The sequence below is a fragment of the Plectrocnemia conspersa genome, unplaced genomic scaffold (assembly GCF_051122295.1).
Source record: "Plectrocnemia conspersa isolate PC_06_02 unplaced genomic scaffold, ASM5112229v1 ptg000006l, whole genome shotgun sequence".
NCBI lineage: Eukaryota > Metazoa > Arthropoda > Insecta > Trichoptera > Polycentropodidae > Plectrocnemia > Plectrocnemia conspersa.
In genome coordinates this window covers 11,772,359-11,798,494 of record NW_028277170.1, presented here as the reverse complement: position 1 = coordinate 11,798,494, position 26,136 = coordinate 11,772,359, and the positions used below count along the sequence as shown (strand labels likewise).

Sequence of the window (26,136 nt, the reverse complement as noted above, 5' to 3'; positions counted from 1 at the left end):
ATGACGTGTTTTGTACGCGTCTCTTTTAATATAAAAAAAATTAAAATAACACAAATAATTGCAAAATGTAACATGTAAAATGATAAATTACATTCCCTCTGCTGTTTTGCACTGTTTTTACATGGTAATACCGAACAGGATGTCATATATATATTATATAAAGAACGAGCATTTTTGTATGATATGAGTTACAGTGGTTATAAAAACAATTTTAAAAACGATGGCTTGGGGAGAGATTACAAATGAAAACGGGCCAACGTCCTTTTAAAATTATTTTTATAATCACTGTAAATCATATCATACAAAATTGCTCATTTTCTTATATCATAAAAATAATAATGACTAATAATAATATTACTGTAACAAAATAACTAGATTCAATTAACCCGTGTACAAATTTGAAATGACACCTGGGCACCGTAATTAAATCCTACCAACATCTAAAGTTTATTTAATTATGTTGTTTTAAAGGTCGAAAAATAATAAGATTTCACTGTCGGCTAGCGCTTCGTATCGGTCCGGTTTCGTTTCGCTTTCACTGCAAAAAGGTGTGCTAAGGGCGTTATGTAACCCACCTTACCATTGATATGCTTAAATTTTGAATATTAATAAAACGTCTTATTTTCATATTATTATTTTTCGACCTTTAAAACAACATAATTAAATAAACTTTAGATGTTGGTAGGATTTAATTACGGTGCCCAGGTGTCATTTCAAATTTGTACACAGGTTAATTGAATTTAGTTATTTTGTTATAATAATATTATTATTAGTCATTATTATTTTTTAAATACTTTTAATCAACGAGTTTTAGATCAGAGTATTAATGTATAACAATAAAATTTTCGAGGGTACTGGCTGTAAAGTGAGCCGGGTCACCGGCAAAGCTGTCAATTCGGCGTCGAATCTCCGTTTGACGTTTCGCCGTTGAGAGCGAGGCTTTGCGGGGCCCATCCGTTGCGTCGGCGTGACGATGTGCGGCCGGAGCGGCGGCCCCGTGAGACCGGCGCTAGCCCCAGGAGCCGCCGTCGGAGCCCTACGCAAACGCCGGGTCAGTACGCGCGCGCGCTCATTGTCAACGCGCACAACATTGCACGTGCGTAAACGCGCTATACGCACGCACTCTTACCTATGTGCCGATGAATTACGCGCGTTCGACGTTGCGACGCAATACTTCTTAACCAATAAACAATGTTTTTCGTTGTTTTTATTTAGCGCAAAATGCGACGGCGTTGGTTACATGAAGCGTTGCCGGCCATGTCCGTTAATTCATACGTCGCTTGCAAAACGTCATTTTTACTTGCGCTGCCATGGCAACCGTAAATTAAAAATGGAGAATCAATGTTTACAACTATCTTTTGTTTGTTTAAACTTTAAAATGTTTTATTGCGCAACTGTTTCTTCGAAACTTATTCTACTGATAATTTTTAAAGTAGATTAATTTAGAGGTTATGTTGGCGAGGGATTGATATGGTCATACAACTTTGCCATAAAATTGAATCATTTACTCGCGTTCATACTATAAAGTTGCTTGGAAAATAATTGCGGTTACCTCCAATGAAAATATAATATAATGTTCATAGTATTTTAAAGTGCAATTTTCGTACCATTTCGTAAAACTGAAATTACATAAAAATATAATTACAGTAAATATTTGGTGGTCTGTGCATGGTGTAATTTAGTATATTTTTTAAATTCTTGCGAAAGGATTTCAGATGAGCGTTTTTGATTGTCTCATCAAAATTTGAACAAGTTGTGCTCGCCATGTTGCCTTATCCACCATACAGTGAGTATGGTGGATAAGGCACTAGATGCCTATTATTTGCTTAACCCTCGCGTACCAAAACCTCGATAGTGAGATTGAGAATCCGTATGGGGTACTAAGTAACCCCAATTTAAAATTGAATATTACTGAACTAAAAGTTAAGGTAATGTAGGGTTTTAGAGTCCTTTATTATTATACTGGTTTAGTTGGCATCACTTCATCACTAACACACACTCATTCGTAGTTGGATGCTTAACCCGTTTTGACCTGTGACTTTATTATAGCTTTTAAATCTAACCATAGCATATGAATGAAGAATAATTGATGAAGTAAATAAAATAAAGAATTTTATATTGTTGGTAATTTATTATTGGTAATTTTCTTTAACCCGCCGTTGGTCGCACGGCGGCGCAGCGCTCACCCTATCGGTTTTTTTGATGCTGTTTTTTTTTGTATGCATTATATTAACTTGCGGGTCCCTCTACTTTTCAAAAATTATGTTTTCTTCAATATTGCAGGCTCAAACACGTGTTTACTAATTCGATATACATTTGGTTTTGCGTATTAGTTGTGTTATATCAAGGATCGAGAGAAAACGTTATTTTCGCGGGTTAGATTCGTGCTGGAAAGTTTATTTTTTTTTAGTTTCTTTTTATTATTATTTACTTTTTTGTTGTTATTATTATGTTTTTAATTTATTTTATAAATATATTTTATTTAACTCTATTGATACATAGTATAAAAAAATATTTAAAAATTTTTTTTCGATCCTTTAGATAATTTAAACAAATTAAACAAATTTATCGCAAAGTTTGCAAATAAAAATATAGCATTATTTAGGAGAGAAACCTGACACTACGATAATTCATCACACAAAACCAAGTGAATAGAATCGTCCAAAAGGTAATTTTTGCCCTAGGAAAAAAATCGCAAAATCACCATAAAATGCCACATGTACTATAACCCAATATGCAAAGAATATTCATCGGCATTATGTCCAGATTGCATAACTAAGTAATAAAGTAATCAAGATAAAAATAATATATATTTTTTCATGTTATTTTTAAAGTTTTAAACATATATCTAAAAAAATTATATTTTACTTTAAAAATATTTATAATTTTATTTCTCTTCTTTCGTTATGTAAATAAAAGTTTTAAAGAATTTATTTATTTTATATATACAACACTAAAATATACCAAAAATAAAAAAAATAATAAATATTCGATATTTAAACTTAAAAACATAAAGAACTGAGAGGCGGCTATTCGCTCAGGCGCGACCAACGGCGTATGCAATACTCGCGCGACCAACGGCGGGTTAAAAGTTATAATGAAATTTTTGAATATATCTTCATTTCGATAATTATTTCTGTACACAAAATCATGCAAGTACGATGTGAAAAGTCCACGGCTGATTCCAAATTGTCCCTTCAAGTTTCTCATTCATTCACACATTTTTCTAAAAAATATTGAACTAAGAATTATATATAATACAATTTTTTCAATATACAAAGCTATATTATCTTGAAAAGTTAATATAAAATAAATTAAGCCAAGCTATAACTATAAATAACGCATTATTTCGGTAAATTATTCGAAAATAATTGTAGTACACCGACGAAAAAAATTAACCCCTTAAAAATTAAACCATTAAAGATTATTGTATTTATTTTAGTTTTAAATTGTTTTATTTTGTAGTATAATCATTCATAAATGAATATTTCTGTTATTGTTTGTGTTCGCTTTCGTATATAAATCACTTAAAAAAAAAAATTTTAATTGGGTCGAAGCGGGTTAAATGTCAAATTACAAATGTGTGTGTATGTGAATAATGCAGTGAGCCAACTTAAACCAATCCCTACGCTAAATCCCTATAGTCCAGTCAAAAAAGGAAAAATAAAGGCTAAATCTCGGATGGAAAGCTGAAATTTTGCATAAACCTTTGTTTTGACGTTTTAAAGATGGGCTGAAAAGTCTCATAAGATCGAGTGTCCGTTTTTTTTTTTTTTTTTTTTTTTTTTTTTTTTGTTGTGAGGAGAGGAAATCTTCTAAAGACTTCACCAGCGTCCAGATTGCTAGTGATTGTGCCGGATTCCGCTGCAAGCAGCGACCTACCGGCTAAAATCGAGTGTCCGTTAGTCAGATGTCAAAGGTCATAAAAATCGTTTTTTGCAAATATCTCGCTTCCAATACATTGCACGTCATTAGATATTTCACAAGACTTGTAGAACATAAAATTTTCTATAAGTTTGGTTTCTGGTTAACTTTATTTCTTTGTATGATTAACCATTTTTGAGATATAGCGCGGAGAGCAGGAAGCACGCATCCGCTTATTGGATAACGCTATATAAACTTCAGAGCCTGATGCCTAGTACACTTAACAAAGTTAATTATATAATAAAAATATTATTATTTATAAATAAGAAATTTATTAGATTGTATTAATTAAAATTTTAAATTATTATTTTAAAATTAAATATTTTAAATTTGACAAACTTATAGAAAATTTTATTCTCTAAAAGTTTTGTGAAACATCTAATGACGTGTATTGCATTGGAGGTAAGATATTTGCAAAAGAAATTTTTTTTGCCCTTTGACCTTTGATATCTTAACTAGCGAACACTCGCTCTTGAGACTTTTCAGCCCATCTTAAGAATGTCAAAACAAAGGTCGGTGCAAAATTTCAGCTTTCTATCTTTCATTCCAAGGTTAAGTCCTTATTTGATTGGACTACTGTTATTACCAAAGTTAATATCATAGTGATATTAATTTAGATTTTAATTTTGTGCATGTATAAATGCATTTTATGACCATCGAATTTATCTATAAATAGCTTTCTCCGACCATACTCTTAGGCCCTTTGTATACAACGTAACGCAAATATCCGATACCAATATAGTATACTCTAGCCGCAAACATTTTGTCGCGCGCACTCTGTACACGTTGCTACTTAAATCACGAGACTCGCGTTGCCAACCATCAGTCAAACCTAGCAAACGTAGTGATCATACTCGTGGCAAAATGTCTGACACAAGTGGTGATGAGCCGCTCGATGCTCACAGTGTGCTCCACTCGAATGTCAGTTTTTTGACCAATTCCTTTGATTGTTACATTAAGTCGGTACAGGTCGCATATTCACAAAATGCACGCTTTAGGGCGAGACCGCGACGTCACATCTCGCGTCTCTTTCTAGCATTCACTCGTCTCTTTCTAGCGTCTTGGTGACGTCGCCGGGCCGGCGTCACTCGCCGTCTCCAAGGTTGCCAGCCATTTGAGCGGGACTGTACCGAGTTCAACAGACAAATTGTTTATAAAAATCCCGATTTAACAAAATGTATATATGTACAAAAATGTAGAAAGCAAACATGAAAATCGAATTTTCGTCTATTGAATAATTAACAAACTTATTTAATAATAGTTGCGATATTGACTTTCTATACGAAGATGTCTGTTTAGTAGATAATTTTTTACTGAATATGACCGAATAGAAACAAATACTCGCAAAATACTGGAGGAATTTTAATAAAAGAAAAAAATCATATCATAGTCCAAGACATAAGCTTTCGAATAGTATGTAAATATGATTTACGACGAACAGTCAATTAATATCTACGTAATAAATAAATAATCAAGTCAACATATCCATTGGCTTACAAGATATTGCGACATGTCAAGTCAACTTTAATACTTTTTCAACTATTTAATAATATATGAAATGACAATTTCGTTATTACTACCTCTGTCTCTTTATTATAAACGATATATGCTTTCTATTTGGGCTTACGAATTTAGAGGCACGCTGGCCTTTAGCAACAACGTAGAGTACAACTTCAATTTAATAAAGTCATATCACTTTTTTTCCTAAATATACCTACCTATAAAAATGAAATTTGATTTATAACGAAAATCTCAATAATTATATCAAAAACAAACAAATCAAATACTCTTTAAAATATCATATCAGTAATGCTATTTTAATTTCAATTATTCAAATAAAAGTGTCAGTTTTTAAGAAAAAGAAAGTGCGAAATTACATTCTAAATAACACTCTTAGTTTTAGAATTTAAATTTATATTATCCAAATTAAATAGTTTACAGTAATATGCAAGGGAAATAAAACATAATAATATTTTATTAAATTATTTATTATTGCATGTATAGTATAAACAAAAACTAGTCCGAATCCTCACCTTTACTATATTATGTAAAATTAAATCTATATAAAGCAATTACATAATATAGTTAAGTTATTTAATTTATACAAAACAATTATATACTTTAATATTAAATTTATATAGAAATAAATTAATTTTATTATAGTAAAACATAGCTAAAAATTATATGAAACACATGAAAAAATAGCTAAGGCTGGAAAAATAAATTAAAATTTACTGTGTTTAGTTACATTTGGTACATTGTTTTTATATTTAATGCTAGCAATCTATTTTTTTTAACCCTTTTTTGTTTATCCGTAAGTTCTGGACGACCCGCAGGCAATCTCTTACATCCTCTAGTAACCCCAGGCCTGCGCCGACTAATCGAAGTTGGTTGCACTTTAATTACAGATCTAAATTTTGCAGGCGCAGGCCGTCTTGAGATATCAGCGATTATATTATCAAAACTTTCTAAGGAATTAATAGAACAAAATTTACTCTTAATTTTATCAATAAAATCCTTATTTCTGAGATTTGTAAATTGTTTAAATTTATAGCTATAGCATCTAATGCTTCGGTCCAAGATTCAGTGATTATATTAAGTTCATTACCATCTGGTTCAATAATATTTGAAGTAGACAGTCCGGCACTTTCAGATATTTCTGTATTATTATTTATATTATCTAATATTGATGAAATTTTTGGCGTTTCCTCCACCAGTGGATCAAAATGAGCCAGAGGTGGAATATTATCCTCTCCAAATGCCAAACGGGCAATATCAATTCGCGATTCTGTAGTGACAGGCGGTGCATTAGGAAGGGATTGATCGAGCAATACAAAAACGCCCTCATAAGCTGGCATTTTTGATTCTAACATCTGAAACAAAAATATTAATTTGTTAATATTGTAACAGTTTTATAATATTTAACAATAAGTACCTTCAATGTATTTCCAGAACGTGGACCCAAATGTGTAGATCTCCATGTTGTGTACCAATACAAAACAGATCTATATTTGGGGTTGATAGATGAATTAGCCATTTCTGTTGAATTCATTCCATATTTTAAATCTAATTTCTTTTCATGTAGATTAATTGCCTGTGTGATGTCTAAGATAATAAATATTTATAGTTGTATCATGTTTTTTGAAGTAATAAATGTGTAATACCTAAATTATCGTTGAAACATGATTTAAATACATCTCTAGTTTCAGAAGTAGGTTTTAAACGATATAACACTGCAGCAGAATCAATAGTATGATGGTGCGTAAAATCGAGCTTCATAATAGCAGGATAAACATTCTGTAAGATATAATATATGTATTGTACATAAATTTATATTATTATAATGTATACCTAAACATGCACAAAAACACACCTTGACGTATTTATCACTTTTTTTGTATTAGCTGTAGTAAACTTGATACGAATATCGTTGCTAAGCAGTTTGTTTTTTAAACGTATTTGTTATCACAATTTTCCGATGGTTGTTGTGATGGCAATAAAACAATTTCCTAGAGTTAATATATATGTTATCCAGAGTAAATATATATCATATATTAAATTTGATTATTATAAAAATAAAAACCAACCTGCAAAGGATACGCGACTGCGTATTCGTCTTTCGAATGATCGTCCACGCGGTCTTGGAATTGTCGGCATATTCCTTCATCCATTGATCCAGGTGACAGGTGTTCAGTATTCAACAAATTAGCTCGATAAGTATTATTATCGAGCTGAATGTGTTGAAAAGAAGCAGGAAGCGTGTCCATATTTTGGCGATGAGCAGCAAAACACGCGAGCGCGCGCGCAGAATCGATGAATGTGCGCGGACACGCCGCGCCCCCACCTCGCGATCGCAGCGGCGTATTAAGCGACGCCTGTGAGTATTTGTGGAACTGATTTAGGCGACGGCGTGAAACGTCATCGTGACGTCACGGTCTTGCCCTAAAGTGTGCATTTTGTGAATTAGCGTACAGGTCGCAACCGCGTTCGTTCGGTTCGGAGCGTTGTAATGCTTGAGACGAGTATTACATTACGTTTAGTTGAAAGTCAGTTCCTGGCTTTAAAGTCCAAATTTTGTGTAATTATTATTACTTATTTTTTAATAACTTCACACTGATGTTCAATTTTCTGACATTAAACAATTAGTAAACTTCACAATTTTTTCACTTTGATTTTTTATATCTGATGTCGTTGATGCTCCAACACTATATTTATTAAACAAAGAACATCCTGAGTCACCATATTGCAAAGCTTTGATTATATCCAATTTGTCTTTTAATGATAATACAACATGTTTAATTAAAACAAGTGCAAAGGGTTAATTCAATATATTTTTTAAAATATTAAATATTTTATTTTTATCTTTTCAGGTGGAAGATGATCAGGTGTAAATTTGTATGTTCTTTCAACCAGATTAATAAAAAGTGAATAACAAAGTTAAACGTTTGAGATAATATATTAATAAACATATTAATAATATCTCATTGGTTACTTATCGGCTATATTGCTGATTTTATCACTATGGACCATGACACTCAGGATGGTATCTTGAGCTTTCCGTTTGATCATATTTATGCGTGCCATTCTGACAATGTGGAAGTCGGTATACCGAGTGACAACCTACTACACAACATACAAAACGAGCAAGCGCAAAACGAAATACTGCAGTTATCCGACAAGCTAAGCGATGCGCAAAAAGAGATTTGCCATCTAAAAGATTTGATTTTAATACATTTAGATCTGATTCAGCAGCAGAGCGACGAGTTGATCCAAAAAGACAAACAGATCACTCTGTATTTGAAGGAGATAGAGAAACTTAAGGCCCCGGCATCTCAGCCGGAGAATACGCTAAACTTTCACATACAAAACTTGACACCGCCTCCGTTGATACAACTTGCGCCAGCACAGACGCGCGTCTATCAAGAGGGGCCACCTCAAGTGCAGATCACGAATCTCAGGGGACTTATTACAACCACAGACAATAAAACCTTTGACATCAAACAGGATGTGCCCGAGACTTATACGTGTTTTAGTACCATTACAAACAAAGGTATGCTAGTATTGAGTTTGTTAAGTAAGAACATTGAGTCATTATCGATATATTATGTCTTTCAGATCCATTGCCCTTTGCAAACGTTGGAACTTTAATTGACGCTAGGTATCTACAGTGCAGTGAAGCTTCGTTCGTCGACAATCAGCAAAGCTTGTGTTTGCAGCCGGTCATTCAGCCAGTGATTCAGCCCGTTTTGCAGCCGTTGACTATCCAAACATCATTACAGTCAGTGGTGCAGCCAATCGTTCAGGCTACCTCTGTTGTTCAGCCCAGAATGCAAACTGTGCAACCTTTAGTGCAAACTACCGATCAAGTCTTAAGTCCAATGTAAATAATATTAATTAACTCTGAATGCCACTCTTTCTTTAGCTAGCTTAGTCTAAGATCTAAGTCTATCTTTTTATGTATAAATATAAAATTACTTCCTTTTTTTTTACCAATATTAAAAACGACAACTGAAGTATAGTATGCAGTAAAACTAGAATAATTATTATTAGAGATTTAATTTTTTGCATCCCAATTTTGTTTTCACTATTTTTAAAAGGGAAACGTATGACTGGTGATTAAGGGACAGAAAGTAAGAAAGGGAAATAGAATAAGGACTTTAGTAACAGGTGTGAAAATTTAAATACAGACTAAATACAAGTAGTGATATTATGAGGGCGAGTCAAATGAAAACCTTAAATATGTTTTATCTTTAAGGAAAAATAATACAAAAATTTAATACAATTTTTTTAGTGCTTAGAAAGTAAAAGAAAACATATATTATGGCTAGTGTGTAGCCACTTGTGAATCATGTTTTTCCTCTCACAGCCTCTGGGCTGTCCAAAGACGTGAGAATCAGTGTAAAATAGTTTGCCAGATGTTTAAAACGGCTCTTGGATCATTACAACGGTTCAAAACGTAGTAAGAGTTCAAGTGTTTTTAGTAACAATATTTTTAAGAAGCTGTTCTTTCAATTTGAGCTTCATGTTGAATCCACCTTGTATTTTTAGTGTTCCTAATCTGGTAGAGTACTTGCTAAATAAATATGCTTTGCCATACTCAATTTTCCTTTATTAAAGTGTTTTCATAGGCTTAATACATCACTACACAAAAAATAAACTACAAAGCGCTCCTGTACCATGGTGTATGTTGCAAATGCGGCAGTTATTATAAGCTACTGCTACGCCTTTGTGTTGTATGCTTGATTCCTGCTGAAATTTGCCATTCACTCTTCGAACTCACTCACTCTGCTGCAGTGAGCAGTGTTTTGAATTAGTATTGCACTTTTAAGGTTTTCATTTGAATCCTCGAGCCGTTTTAGTCTATAATGCTAATCATGCATAGATTTGGCATTAAATTGTTACATGTACATTTTTATAATTTAATTTTTTGATCCCTAATTCAATATATATGTTTTCAGTTATTATAAAGAAGAAAGACCTAAGTTTGTGGTAATGTATCCCTCTCCTATTTTTCATAATGCGTTTCTTGAAAGTTTATTTTTTTATATTTTTTGGCGAATTTCACCGTATTGTGATTGAGGTTAAACGTATTTGAAAAGTTTATTTAAAACCATGTTGAGTGATCAAGATTTGTCAATGGAAGTGCTCAAGAAAACTAAAAATATTATATTCATCTTGACGTCAGGGTTGTATAATAGTGTACTTTTGGTTAAAACTTACATACTCAGGTAAAAATAATTATGTTGAATTTGGGAGTCCTTAACATAAGTTATACATGGGCCATTGCTTGTTTATGTTGCATGTATTATATATAAGCAATTAGAATTATTTCATCCAACTAAGACATTCATATCATTGCTATAACCTCTTTTTTTATTTGTTTTAACATCCATTTTTTTATGTAGTTGTCAAATATTAAATGTCATTTCATATATACAATCATATCTATTTATTATACAGTCATACCTCAATTTGCGCAGTAGATAGGTTCCGCGAAACTTTATATAAATTGGATTCGCATAAATTGAGGCATAGAACACATACAAAAATGGAATATAGGTTATAAAAAATATAAATCCGCATAAATCGATACTTACAAGTATGTGTTCGCTTTAAGCGAATTTTTTATAACTTATCTCACAATTTTATAAGTGTTTAAGTCTCGATTTATCTCGATAAATAATTTATTACCAATTTTTGCGTTTTATTTTTTTTCAAATCTTTGTAAATTTCCTGATACTGCCTGCAAATGATTTTTAAATTTCGCTGAAAATTAGTAGCATTTTGTTGACTACGTTAAAGCGAAACCGCATAAATCGAGGTATGGGTGTATACTTTGAGCTATTTTTTATAACCATATTAACCAATAACTATTTTTTATCCAATATTTATTTTGTAAAAATTCTGTTAATGCAAATCAAAGTCATTCTATATATACGTAAAAAGCGTTCGTGCATAGGAAAATCGTATTATGAATTACAAAAATCAAATATATATATGTATGTATGTTATGTAGTGTGTTTTTGACATAATTTATCATGATACTTTTATTGGGAGATTGGAAGGTTTGCATATTGTGCCTTTTTTCTTCCCTTTTGCCAAAAGTGACTGAACAGAAAAACATACTCTATAATATAATATATCCTATGTTAAATTGAAAAATATATATAAAAACTGGGTTTTAAATGCAACTTTTAATTTTTAGCAATCAATTTAAAACTGTTCCTATGCACATGAATAAGGTTTCGCCAATACCAGTTAGCATTATTGAAGATAATAGAGTTAGCAAGACTACTTCAGGTAAACTAATAATTTATTTATATATTATTAAAGATAAATTTATTAATTATGTGTTTATCTATTTTAGATTTTTACATAAAGAAAGAAAATGATTCAAAAATTTCAGAAAACACGTTGACGATGAATAAAAAGTGTAAAGCCTTATTCACATATGAAAACACTCCGAAGAAGATCATAAGGAAGTGTCAAATTGGTACCCCAACTACGACTTTTAACACGTTGAGTAAGCAAACTTACAAGAGCAATGATTTGTACACAAAGTCAGTTACGAGCATTTGTGAAGAGAAACCATCTCTGACAGCGATTAAAAGCCGTTGCATTAGTCCTGTCGAGATGAAGCCGAAACCGATTTATAGTAAATTTTGTAACACAAACGATAACAAAATTTGCAAAAATAACAATCAGACTACTTCTGTTGCTAATAACAATGATAATGTTTCCGATCGGATTAGTCCCATTAAAGTCATCAAACAGGAAAAGGTGACTCCGGCCAGAAAATTCTTTACGACTGGTCATAAGGAGAAGACCAGCTGCAGGGACTTTTCATACGGCGAAACCATAGGCAACATCAACAAATACATAAAATCGGATATTTTAGAATATTTGGAAGGGAACAACTCAAATAGCCAGACGGACATGGACTTAATGGATACGAATAGTTACTTGTCGAAGATATTTCATAATTCATCACCGACGGCCAACTCGGTGCTCAACTTAACCGATCTTACCGAATCAATAGTATGATAGCTTTAAAACTTATTTATAGAATTTTTGCACAGTGAAATAAAATTTGCTTGTTTTAAATTTTAGGAGGAAACGAACATTTTAGACATTAAAGCTGAACTAAAAGACGATGAAGCTGTGAAAGACATTATTTTGGAAAGTCAACCCATCGACGACATCAGTAAGATTGACCTGTATGAATTCCAATCTTCCGAAGAGTTTGATTCCAACACTAATCAGTTCGGTTGCAACTTGGTGTACATGAGCAACGTGATGACGGATAGCGGCAACATGTCGTCGAGCGGAAAGACAGCCAAGAAGCGAAATTTCAGAACGACCAGTATGTGTTTGCCGTCTCAGTCGACTGATTCGACACAGCCCGCCGCCGCTCAGCAGCAAATGCCACCTTATAAATCAAACACAAACAGAAAGAGGAATGTTCGCAGAAAAAGAGCGCTCAGCTCGGCGTCTAAGCTATCGAACTTGTCGCATGGAGAGTCTCCTTTGCCGTATTCGTGGTCATTTTCTGGTCAAGACTTTAAGATGCTGTCTGAGGACATCAAAACTGACTATTTCACCGGTAACTTTGGAACGAATCCGTCGTTTTTCACCGTAGACGATGTAAATCAACCAAAACCTAGCGAACAGGTCCAGACAGATACTGCCAGTTTGGAGGTAATGTTAAAGTAGTGTAGAAAATTATTGACTTTTCATTTTTATGCCATTTCTGCGAAGATGGAAAAATTTAGATGTGAATTATTAATATTTTGACTCTTAAGTTAAAAAATTAATATAATTCTAGCACAACTTTAATTTATATTTCATCAGATTCTATCTAATTAATTTAAACACATTTCAAAATGGAACTTCATTTGGTCACTACTGCTAATCTTAATACACAAGTTACTTTTGTTTCTATTAGAAGTAGTGTTTCGCAATGGCAGAATCATTATGAAATAGAAATTCAAAAATGTCATTTATTTCTTCTACTAACTATCTAACAAATTCTAATTTTGATTGACCATTGAATAATATTAGTTGATTGATAACATTTTTGAATATTTTCTCGCTGTGAATTTATCTATTTTATAACTAAAATATTCTTAAATCACATTACTAGTTGGAGGTATTATTAATACATTTTTATTAACATTCATTAGGTTCCGAGCTGGCGCATCAAGTGCTATAGTCCTGATGCTTATGTAGAAAGCAACGAGAATGTAGACGAAGATCTGTTTTTAAAGCGTCACTCGAAGATGGAGATGGAAGAAAAGCGAAGAAAACGGTATTGCGATTAAAAATCATTCTAATTATCAATTACTTATTGTTCTTGTGTAGCAATTAAATTTATGATCTATTTTGCAGGTGGGACTTTCAAATGATACGTGAACAGAAGCACATAGAGCGGCTGAAACAGCGCCAGGAGCGGAGAAATTCGAGCAGCTACAAACCCAACAGAAACTCCAAGTGTATGACGAGTGGATTTGAAGAGCTTCCCCAGTCGCTCTATCCCACCGTTGACGACATATTCTCTATTGAGATCATGGACACGCTGCCTCTAACGGCGTTTGGTGAATGTATACCCGATATGAACTTACGGTATATCTTTTTTAATATTTTTAATTTTGCTCGGCGTTGTATCAATTGTGGCGGTTGTGCTATATTTTATCTTATGTATTTTTATTTATTTTTCTCTATGAACGTTAAAATATTATGGTGTTACTTATTTACGTTAATGCTTTATTTAGATTCCATCATGAAAGTATCTATGATAAGTTATTTTAATTTGTCCTCTTTAATGAAAATAACTCTGTAATTTGGAGAAAATAATAACAGTTGAGTTTAATTTGAAACACTTAAAATTATAGGTATTTTATAAAAATAATAAATGCCAATTTTCTCATGATGGAATTCAATCCGTAAAAGATATATATATATATATATATATAAAAATAACTAAACCAGGTCCTCACAATATATTCTCATAGTTTGAGGTATATTTTTCCAGTTTTCCTTTTCATATGGATGTTTGCGATTTGTTTCTGTAACAAGATTTTAAAATGTGCTAAACAAAGTTAATGACCAATCAATTTCATTTGAATATTACACATTTTTAACTATTTATTTACTAGTCCATGTATAGTAAAATCATTCCAATCTATTGTCAAAGATCTAGTTTTCTTAAAATATTAAACCCAAGTGTGGAAGTACAATTTTTAAATAGGACGATATATTTACTTTAGGATAATTTTATTCAATCATAACATTTTTTTTCGTTACGTATAATGACTACTGAAAAAGATTTTCATTATATAATTTTTAAAACACGGTAAATATTTGCCCCTTCTTATCACATCGAATTATTTAATCTTATGCAGTAAACATCTCTAGAACGAATAAAACGGATTTTAACGATTGTTAAAAATAAATTATGGCTTAATTTGTATTTAAAGAATTATTTTATTATCAACCTAAATATTAAATATTTAAATTAATTTAATATTATTTTTATTACCTAATCACCCTCTTAAATACAAAAGTTTACTTTTAACTAAAATCAGTTTTTTGGATTTATGTCAGTTTTCCAAGCATGGGTTAAATTTATTTCTCTATTAGATATTAGAAAAACAAATGGAATACATTAAAAGATTAAAAACTGTATTTAGCACAGCGTTAGCTAAACGATGGCGTTCTCTGTTCTGTTATATGCGAACGAGCGAGGTTGAAAACAAGCTTTTCATCATAAATTAACAATTAATATAAATTCATATATAATCTTGTGTACGTTAAAAACAATTACTCTAACTGTTTTATTTATAGTTTACCTTCCAGGCACTTCAACTTGCCATGGTGTCACTCAAAATCGCATTCAAGTCGGAAGAGGATCAAACTGGAGAGGCTGGAAGATGAATGACCCTTGCTCGACGACGTCTTCGAGTTCCGCTTGGACAGTCCGTTGCCGAACGTGGATGCGTTGCTGTGAAAAACTGTTTATCCAGTGTTTTTATGTATTTTTGAACTGCCGTCTCCTGTGGAGGCGAGTAACGTGTGCATTTTGATTTTGGATGGAGATGGTCGTACACAAACATTGTTGTTGAAAGGCGAAGATCTTGAGGGCGCTAGCGGCAATTGTGATACTTTTTTTTATTTTAAGCAAAGTGATACAATATTATTTATGAAACCTTAGCGTTTGCTTTTTCCATAAGTAGGTTTTAAATGTGTCGATAAAAATCGAATGTTAAAGTTTACGTTTCAATATGTTAATGTGACGAATTCGTCAACAGTATTGTAGCAGCTAATTATTTATTTTATTATGTATGGTTAATATTAGAAATTGATTTTTTTTAGATAGAACAAATGATAAAATGTACTTCATACTTTTAATTGATATTTACTACTTACCTAAAATTTTCTTTTTACTGTGTGTTCGGAAATCAACAAATTATCACATGTTTGTCTTATTATTATGATTACCTCAATATATTTAGGAATTTTTATGAACATTTCTTTCCTAATATTTTAAGAATTAGCGTTTATTTGCACTGAATACCAGTTACTTACTTTATACCTCTGCTTTACATATTAAAATAATATCTGTGTATGTATATACGTATATGTATATATTTTTTTTATCAATATTGACTACAGATGCCATCGCGATTTCACTTTTTATAGTTTGACGTTTCGAAGAGTGTTACTCTTCATCCTCGGAGACTATCGAGCATTTGACTTATTGATGAGTATGTTATTCTTCATCCTTGAAGAAAAAAAGTAAATCGCAATGGCATCCGTGGCTAGTATTGCTAAAAATTTATAACTTGCGATAAAAATATAAAGATCGAATATATATATATATAAATTCGAATATTTATATATATTTAAATTAACGTGTTTTTATGTTGTTTAAATTTTTAATGAATTTATTTAACATGCTACTTAGCTTTTTGAAATGTGAGAACTTGCATACCGCGCCTTTTTTTACTCTCATTTCGTTTGCCGACGTTTCGACCACCAATGTTGGGCCATCATCTAGGGCGTAATCTTGACCTTATCTCAACCACCGTAAACTTTTCAGATGCTTTGTATTTGATTCGATCTTGTGTTTTTAAAAACACAAGATCAAAAAAGATAGGGCGAGTACTTTTTAAAGAGTGTTAAATTTAAATTTTAAATCTTATAATAAAATAGAAACCATTCTACCAAATGGAAAAGACAAAATTTATAATGAATCAGAAGGAGTATAACAAATTTGTTGCGGCAATTGTGACAAAATTTACGTTGGTCAGACAAACTAGGATTTTAAAAAGAAAAATAGATCATGGAAATGCGATAAAATGCTTTAATGAAAAATCAACTTTGACAAACCACGCTTTCGATGAAAATCGCCATATCAATTTTGATACAACCAAAACTATGCAAAATTAAAAACCCAATTGTAAAAAATTATAGAGAAGCTATTTAAGTCTAAATCAAATGAAAAATAGCACAAAATAAAAGTGCCGACGTGAAACTAAAAAAACGTCGTCTTTGATCCGATTTTGGATATTCAAAGAACGCATCAAAGATGACGCAGCTGAAAAATCTACAGCGGCTGAGATAAAGTCAAGATTACGCCCTGGTTGATGACCACCCAACAACATTGGTCGAATCTTTGCAAACGGCATGCGAGATACATACACACACACACATATCTACACACACACACACACACACACATATATATATTTATTGTTATACGTATATGTATTACATTCCATGCATAAATGTTGCAAAGATTATTTTTTTAATTTTATATAATGGTACATTACATTTACACAGTGAGTTAACATAAATAGAGACCGCTAGTCACCTTTATAATTTTGATTGATTATGAATTAAATATATGTTTAACATAGGTCTATTTTATAATTAGATCTTTCACAATCAGTACAAGTATGTTTATTTTAATTTACTAACAAAAATAATTTAAAAAGTATTATTTTACATTAAAATAATTCCGAATATTTTCTAAATTCACTCATAAATGTATACTTTAAACTTTAATAAAAATATTATAAATATATTTGTGTTTAACATAAAATCTGTATTTTTATTTTAGTAAAATTGTACCTCATATTAACATTGTTGTAAAATAATCGCGTGTTTGTGTTGTTTTCTAATTTCCATTAGGTTTGTTACTTGTTCTGTAAAGGTTTTTTTTTGCAATGTAACAATAAAGTATTTTAACTCATAGAGCTCTCTAAATTAAGAAGTGTAAAACACGATGGATGTAAATATTGTAAATGATTTTAGCTGTACGATATTTTGAGGCGCTCCTTTTATTTTGTAAATATTTAAACATTAAAAAAAATAATAAACCTCAAACGTAATTAAACAAACGGACTCCAAAAATATTTTTTTAATAAGAATAATTGGTAATATTGTATTGATATTTTTGTAAAAATTTGATTTTTTATTTTTGTTTGCAATATACTAAATAAATATATATGATACATCGTTGGCTTAGTTCTAATCCCAAATTCTTTTTTATTCTAAAATGAGAAGGTGGTGTGAAAATTTTCAAGTTTTACTAAAATTAACTTGGATTGAAATGGAATGTAAATTTAGACACACAGAACTCGAACATAAAAGAAAAATTAATGTTAATGAGTTATATAGGTTTAGAGTTGAGCCAACATAGTGCATCTGAGCAACAGTGACATGATTCTAAGACAATTCATTGTCATATTCTACGGCAATTTTGTCATAAGCATAATTTTGTCTTTTAAAAGTTATACAAGCGAAATACTTATCTTTTTTATTTTAGATAATTAGTCAAGTAAACTTTTAGTAATATTTTTGATTGTCATTGTTGTGGATAAATTATATTTGTATATTTTTTTTTAATTTATAATAAATTAGCACCTATTTTATACATAAATATGTGTTGTATAGATTCCAAGGGCGTTTTTAAAAAATGTAAATCCCATTATATGATGGCATTGTGATGGATCTCAAAACGCTTTTTGAATGTTAAATTATGAAAAATAAATGATGAAAAAAATATTGTTAGCGTTATCCTAGTTAACGGGTGCTCTAAATTTAATTTTCTTTTTTACTATCTAATGCTTTTGGTATATTACGACATTTGAAAATGTTTCACTCGAATTGTTGAACCTGTCATCATAAGGTGTATTATTATGCATACATAAAATATATATGTATATAGTGAATATATTATGATGCAAAATAAAAATCACCATCAAAAACTTGACTTTTATTTGTTGAAAATGCCGCTGATCTTTGGCCCAACGACATAACATCCAGACTACAATTGGGCCAGGCGACTATTGGCCCATATGATATAACACCCACAAACAAAATGTTCAGAATGATTTTTTTAAAAACGTTGAATCAATAGTCACTCATCATTACATTGATATTAGAAATGGGCAACTTATTATTTGGTAAGTAAATAATTCTATAAATGATCAGTTGAAAAATTAAAAAAAATGATCAGTATTAATCCAAATAATAAAAGTGAACAGTAAAATAAAATAAACTTTCAGAAGAATAAAATAAATCGTCGGTAAATAAAACAATTTTGATTAGTAAATAATTCGGCTTTTGACCAAAAAAATAAATTAAATGGTCTGTGAATATCACTGTGCAAAAAATATCCGACATTTATTCTTAAAAAATACTCGTATTCCGATACAATAGTCTTACACTAATTTCTTTCAAAGTAGTCTCCTTGGGCTGTCGTACACTTTTCACAAAGGTTCTGCCACTTTAGGAAGCAATGCTGGAACGCCTTTTTTGAAATGGCAAATGTCCGTTGCATTCTATAATACATTATATCTTCTCTGGAATGAAATCTGGTTTCATTCAGAGGTATTTTTAGTTGGGGAAAAGCCAGAAGTCACATGGAGCTATGTTGGGAGAGTAGGGAGCCTGACAAAGCACTGGTGTGCTGTGTTTAGCCAGGAAACTTTGGATCAAACGTGCAGAATGGGCACGTGTGTTATCGTAATGGAGATTCGAATTGTGTCTTACAGCGTCACGAAGGCAAAGCAGAACCTCTTGGTAGTACTTCTTATTGATGGTTGTACCGTGTGGTGCGTTCTCGTGATGAACCACATCGCTGGAGTCAAAGAAGACGGTCAGCATGACTTTGACATTAATGCTAACCTGCCTTGCTTCTTGTTGGATGCTTCCATTGTGATGACTGCAACTTGGTTTCTAGATTGTACCCCTAAAACCCAGGACTCATAGTCATTGATTATTGTGTCAGTGAGGAAGATGGGATCACTGCTTACAGTCTCCAGCATGTCATGTGCAATCTCCAAACGAAGTTGCTTCCGCTCGATCGTTAACAGCTGTGGTATGAACTTCGCTGAGATTCCTAGTCAAAATAGAATGAACGGATCAAATGCTCATGCTCGCCTCATCTGCAAGTTCTCTGATCGTGATTCGACGATCTTGCATGACCAGGGTCCTCACTTGGTCAATGACGATCTCATTTCTGAATGTCTAGGTTTTACCAAAACGTGCTTCACTTTCCAATGATGTGTGGCCATCTTTGAAGCGGTTGTACAATTCTTTTATTTTTATGGTGCCCATTCCTTCTTCTGTTGAATCTTGCGGATCGTTTCCATTTGGGAATCGGCAAACTTTATACAAAATTTAATTCAGTAGCGTTATTCAAGTTTTTTGTCAAAAACGAAAGTCATTTTGTAAAAAACGAAAATCCTACAGTGCTTACTTCCTCATTACGTAAAGTACGTATAACTAAATGATCGGTATACATTAATTATGTTTACTGATCATTTAGCTTAACAGTTGATGTTTCGCCCTTTGAAATCTTCAAACGTAGGTTTGAAGATTTCAAAAGTTTGAAACCTACATTTGCATATTTTGTAAGCCCATTTATTTTTGATATTTTTAAAAATAGATTTCTGATGCCTGAATTATTAATACTTGTTGAAAGAGGTGGTGCGGAATTAGTCATTAAAATTAAAAGAAGATCAGGTATTAGTAATGCAGCAAAACTCAAATACCATAATTGATTTTGGAAACTTGTGACAGAATTCAAATATCTTAATTAGCCGATTATTTTCCATTTTTGGTATAGCATATAGGTGTGAATCCTTATACTCCTCTATGCAGTTTGTAAAATCAAAACATCGTTCGCAGCTAACAAACGAGAATTTGACAGAATTGCTGCGAACGGCTGTAACAAATTTTAGAAATTTAGCTTAAGGAGATAAATAAACTTTTTATTAAATTATATTTTTTTTTTTTTCTCAATTTATATTTTCTAATATGTGTATTTTTTACACATTATATAGCGTTTAGGATTTGTGTAGAATATGTAATTAAATTTGATTTTGTGTATTTAACACTACGTGAGAACGTGACTATGGTGTGGCTCTTTATATACTACATATACGAAAATCCAGAACGTGGCTCACGTTGACCTCATGTATGCCAACCCCTGGTATATTACGTAAAATTCCACTCCATTCTGTTTATGTTCATTCGAAAAAGTCTTTTAGTTCAGTTTTTCTGTTGAGCTAAAATCAATAAATATTTTAATAACAATAGACTCTTATATCAATACTCAAACAATTGCAAGGTCTCATAGCAGTGTTATGCAGAATGCGTAAAATACAACCAGCAGGTAGTAAATTTTCATTATTATTTTTTAATGCTACGAAAACGAAATATTATTATTGGCGTTACCTGCTCTATATGCAGTAATATTTTTGAGAGATGATTTATTAAATGTAAGCTGTTGGATGAGAGCATTTGAAACAGTTTCAGTATCTTCTTGTTCTAACGAAATATATGATATCAAAACATGGTTTTGATCAAAATATCTCACAACCAAAGGAAAAGTTTTTAGGTCTTCTTTATTAGAAGCGTCTGTGCTTATAGGAAAGGGCTGATTATTCTTCAGATGTTTCAATATGTAATTTTTGAATGCTTTTCAAGAAATTTGAAGTTTTCTCATAATAATGTTTTGCTGCAATTCCAGAGTCGAGAAACATTTTTTTAAATTGAGCTAGCACAACCAGCTAAGACATATGAGAATGCATAACAGAGTGGTATCAAAACGACACTTCTGCAAATGCGACATTTTCATGAACCTTGTTTAGCTTTGTGTCCAAACATTTTTTATCCACTTTTTCAGAAGTATCCTCCATTATTTCAATATCAATATCGTTAACTTGTGGATATAGTCGTTTTATAATACTAATTGCATATTATATATTATAACAATATATTTATAGCTACATATGCATATACATACATAGCTTCATAGAATCTAAAAATTGCTTTTGGAAGCAGAATATCAGATGAAACTAATGTAATTTTTATAAAGTTGTATCCAAGAAAGATTTAATTTTAGTCTTAATATATACATTTTAAAGTCCACAGTCAAGATTAAATTTTGTCATGAAACTAAACTAAGATAGTAAAAATGTCAAAAAAAGATTTCATAGCCGTTCTTGTTTCACATTTTGTCCGTGGATGTGGGACAATTTTAATATACGAATTTGCTTATCGTAAAAACCTCATGAAACGGCTCACCTGTCGCAATATATTGTTGAAAGCAAAAATGTGTTTATACTATGAGTCAAAGAATGAACAGAAACTTTATGAAGTGCCGACCATTGTCAACTTTCACCGATTATAAGAGCCTAATGAAATTTTTGACTTTTTGAAAGTACCGCATATTTTATTTAATCTCTAAATAAGATTTGTGAAATAAAAGAATATCCGGATAATTTTGGATCCTGAAAACTTATGTGAGAAATATATTTCATATGGAGAAATCAAACATTATATTGAAATTCAAATGACCGGATATCCGTTAAAAATAACGGGGGCTTTTGTTCCCTCAAAAACGCGCGTTTAAAAAAGCACCGCCTGTATAATATAGGTAACAATTCATACCGAAGCTGAACTGAATAGATGCTCGAGATACACCTAGCTTTGATCACCAGACGCACCAGACAGCACTGACATCGTTGATCGCACTATTTACGCCAGTGTGTGCCTCAGTGCGCACACTTTGTTCTTTTGAAAACTGAGTGGATCATGGGCCATACGTAGACTTACCATATCTATGAAACTTTAAAGGGGGACAGCTAAAAAAACGTTATTCCGAAAATTTTTACATTTTACATTAAACTGGAGTAATGATAAGTATATCAAACGTATATCCGTATCGTGTGCTTTAGAGATAATAATATAGGCGTACACCTAAACTTGCCATCTTTTTCTAAATCATGAATAATAATGAAATGGATAGCTCTCGAACTGACTGTGTTAACGCAAATATAATATATTATTTTTAGATTTGCAATGTACAGCTTCACATCCAATAAAAAAGCTGCATATGTTATTTTTTTTCTTATACTTAACATTTTTATATGTAGTAGGATCATTCATCGCGTCTTCAAAATGACACAACAGATTCAATTTTATTCCACACAGCCGAGACTGGACGAAAAATAGATCGGGTTTTAAAAACTCTTTTGATTTTTTGCACCTCAGCGCCTTGTGATTCTGCACATAAGGCTTCAAACTTGCATAACGTCTAATAGACATTTTGTAAAAAAATCCTAAAAATTGTCAACAAATATATGTTATTACGACGACCGCTCAGGCATGATGCGAATTTGACGTTACGATTGCCAAGGGAGCTAATACGTCATTATGAATTTCTACGCGTCTTGGGGTTAGGATGCAAATCTGCATCACTGTCGCGCAGTGGTTGGAAATCGGCATATTAGTCAGTGAAAGGGCAGAAACAAAATTTGTACTTAAAATAAAATATACACATCACATCAAAATATATCTAATACTGTAGTGAACGGTTTACTGCGCACTCTAAAATTACGAACAAAAAAATTGCGAACACGAAAATTCCCCACTTCTTTTTTTATTGTTCTTCACAAAAGTCAACAAAAGTTCTCATTGGTAAATATAACTAAATCATATTTAAATTACTTACTTTTTTGAATAACATTTAAAAAATATTGTAATTTTTATTAACAATAACTTTTTATCACCGATATATAATAACATATTTTTGAAAAAAGAAAGGGTTAAACATACCGGTGTATGGTAAATTACTGCAGTGTGAAATTTTATCACGTAACCAAACATATAATATTTCAGCAATTATAAGGTATGAATTTTTAGTTTTCTCAAACACAACTAGGTTGAAGACCCCTGCTTTGGCTTACCCAATACGTACATAACAATCTACATAAAGGTATCTATATATTTACATGTGTGGTTAATATTGCATTCAATTTCATTTCAAGTAAATAAATTTCAATATTATTATATATTTGTGCAGAATTTGTGTTCGAAATTTGGTGTACGCAATTTTCGTGTGCGCAAAAATCACCGAACCAATACTATAAGGGCCCATACGCACTGTCGGCTAGCCGCCGGCGACTAGCCGCCCGGCGACTGTACTTTATTTGGTTTTAAATGGGTGCATACGCACGCAGGCGCCGAGTCGCCGGAGCGTCAGGCGCGATCCTGCGCAGAGGTGATGCACAGGCGACTTGCCTGTCGCGGCAACCTATAAAAGCATGGGTTTAGATGAGTGCATTCGCACGAGGAACGACATCATTCACAAAAAATGGCTTCGACACAGAAACGCTCATCGTAGAAATTGAATCCCGAATCGTTTACAATAATTTTATATGAATATTGATAACGAAAAAAAAAATATTGTGAAATAATATGTATAATTATTTTATATTATTTCTTGCTTCTCAATTTAAATTAATTTTATTAACATAATACAGATACATTTATAATTGCATTTGGGAAACAAAAAGCGTTTCATACAGGGAAATTCAATATTATATTGAAAATAAAATAACATTTTTTTCTCTTTAAAATTAATATTGCAATTTCTTCGCGAACGTACTATCCGACCTCGAGTCGCTCGGCTTAGCCGCCTAGCCTAGCTACCTGCGTTTTTGAGCCGGCGGTCCCTAGTCGCCGGCGGCTAGCCGACAGTGCGTATGGGCCCTAAACAGTAAAATCCCACTGTCCTTTCCCCTCAAAGCACACATTTATCGGTTACACTCGAGCATGTAAATAGGTACCTATTGAGTCAGACAACAATAGAATTGGAATTTGGAATTGTTTTCATTTGGTAATCAAAGTTTGCGGTGTTGAGACGTATCTATAATTTTGAGTATTCTCTTTCTAGCGATGGTTACGATTAAAAGCTCTGAATTATCTGGTTCTACGAATTTAGAAAAAAAGATAGTTCTACGTATTTAGAAAAAAAAATATATTATTTAAATAACAACATTTTCAATTTGGTTTAATGTAAATGATTTCTATACAAAATAATAGTAATAAATTAAAGAGTATGAAATAAATAAGCATAGCAAAAAAATATGTTCTTTTTATAAATATTGAGAGCCCGTGAATTAGTATAAAAAATACCACAAAAGCCAATTATATTATATATAAGTATGTAAAATAAATTAACAAAATTTGTTAATAGAAAAGTGTTTAAATAAATTATTTAAACATATTAATACAAAAAAGAATGAATAAACGCAATAAAACATTGCGAATCGCTGATTTTTTTTATTATTTACTATAAAAGCAATATAAAATAATAATATAAAATAACAACAAAAATAATTATTTGAAAATATTTAAAACTAATTCACCTCTAGGTGTATGTTAAAAATTTCAATTAAAGAGATTTCTCTCTTCGTTGTTCAATTGGTCGTTAACGAGATCTCTCAATTGTGACTGATGGCGCAGGTAGTTGAAACTCACCACATGTATCTATTTTTATTAAATTTTAAATATGCCATTTTTGTTTAATGGCCATCATAACGTATTAAGAAAACGAGTCATAAGATGGTCAGATATGTAAAAATAAATAATAAATAACTTTTTGAGAAGCCTCACATCTTCGTCATCTATACTGATAAAACTTAGGCCCTCTATAAGATCGTATTTTACGCGATAAAATACTTTCTTAAAATCTATGAAGCAGTAATGTAAATAATATATTTGCTATGACAAAAATATACATTATATGAAAAATAGCTTACGACACTTTTTAATCTAGTGTTTAATTGTCAATATCTTTTGTACAATAAGTAAATTATCATATAATAATAAATTATAATTAATAACATTTTTATTAAAAAATCATAATTATTATTAGTCTAAGCCACAACGAAGTTCAACGCATACTACACATTATAGTTTATTACAATAAATTATATAAATAAAATAAAAAATATTTTTTTAAATTTATTGGTATCTTCGAAATAAAATCATATCAAAAAAATAATAATGACACAACTGAAATTATTCAAAAAAATAATAATGATACAACTGAAATGTATATAAAATTTATTTATTTTGTAAAAAATATTTTACTGTAAGACAATTTATTTTTAGTTTCACCTTTTCAATAAATAAATGGAAAACTCCTCAATTAATGTTATGTGTTTAAACATACTATGTATCTTACATGTACATATTTAGGGCGAACTTTTGATTCGTTCGCCGACCGATGGTGTCATTCTCCTACCCCTTTTTCGTTGGTTTCAAGGCATGCTTAGTGTTTTAGTGGGAGTGTCGGCGGTGGTAGTGTCTACAATTTTGGACTTGATGTGACGAGAAATCAAGAGCAAG

The 26,136-nt window shown here is 31.5% G+C and overlaps 1 protein-coding gene and 1 long non-coding RNA gene across 4 annotated transcripts; one reads left to right on the top strand and one right to left on the bottom strand.

The window, feature by feature from the left end:
- Nucleotides 1-849: 849 nt before the first annotated feature.
- On the top strand, nucleotides 850-17,196 carry msl-1 (male-specific lethal 1). 2 transcript variants are annotated; one of them, XM_088187522.1, is made up of 9 exons: nucleotides 850-1,051; nucleotides 8,295-8,974; nucleotides 9,040-9,304; nucleotides 11,630-11,724; nucleotides 11,792-12,462; nucleotides 12,535-13,122; nucleotides 13,608-13,732; nucleotides 13,813-14,046; nucleotides 15,268-17,196. In XM_088187522.1, exons 2-9 carry the CDS (start codon nucleotides 8,446-8,448, stop codon nucleotides 15,359-15,361), a joined length of 2,601 nt encoding a protein of 866 aa, XP_088043648.1. In that variant the 5' UTR covers nucleotides 850-1,051; nucleotides 8,295-8,445; the 3' UTR covers nucleotides 15,362-17,196. The 2 variants fall into 2 exon arrangements, with proteins under 2 accessions (XP_088043648.1, XP_088043649.1); XM_088187523.1 differs by lacking the exons at nucleotides 850-1,051; nucleotides 8,295-8,974; nucleotides 9,040-9,304 and adding an exon at nucleotides 9,585-10,652.
- LOC148234242 (uncharacterized) lies at nucleotides 5,897-8,297 on the bottom strand. 2 transcript variants are annotated; one of them, XR_015809914.1, is made up of 5 exons: nucleotides 7,512-8,297; nucleotides 7,298-7,433; nucleotides 7,089-7,221; nucleotides 6,860-7,018; nucleotides 5,897-6,797 (listed from the first exon to the last, which is right to left on the bottom strand). It is a non-coding gene; the product is annotated as an uncharacterized LOC148234242 (long non-coding RNA). The 2 variants fall into 2 exon arrangements; XR_015809913.1 differs by having other exon boundaries at nucleotides 6,212-6,797; nucleotides 6,860-7,029; nucleotides 7,512-8,129.
- Nucleotides 17,197-26,136: the final 8,940 nt, after the last annotated feature.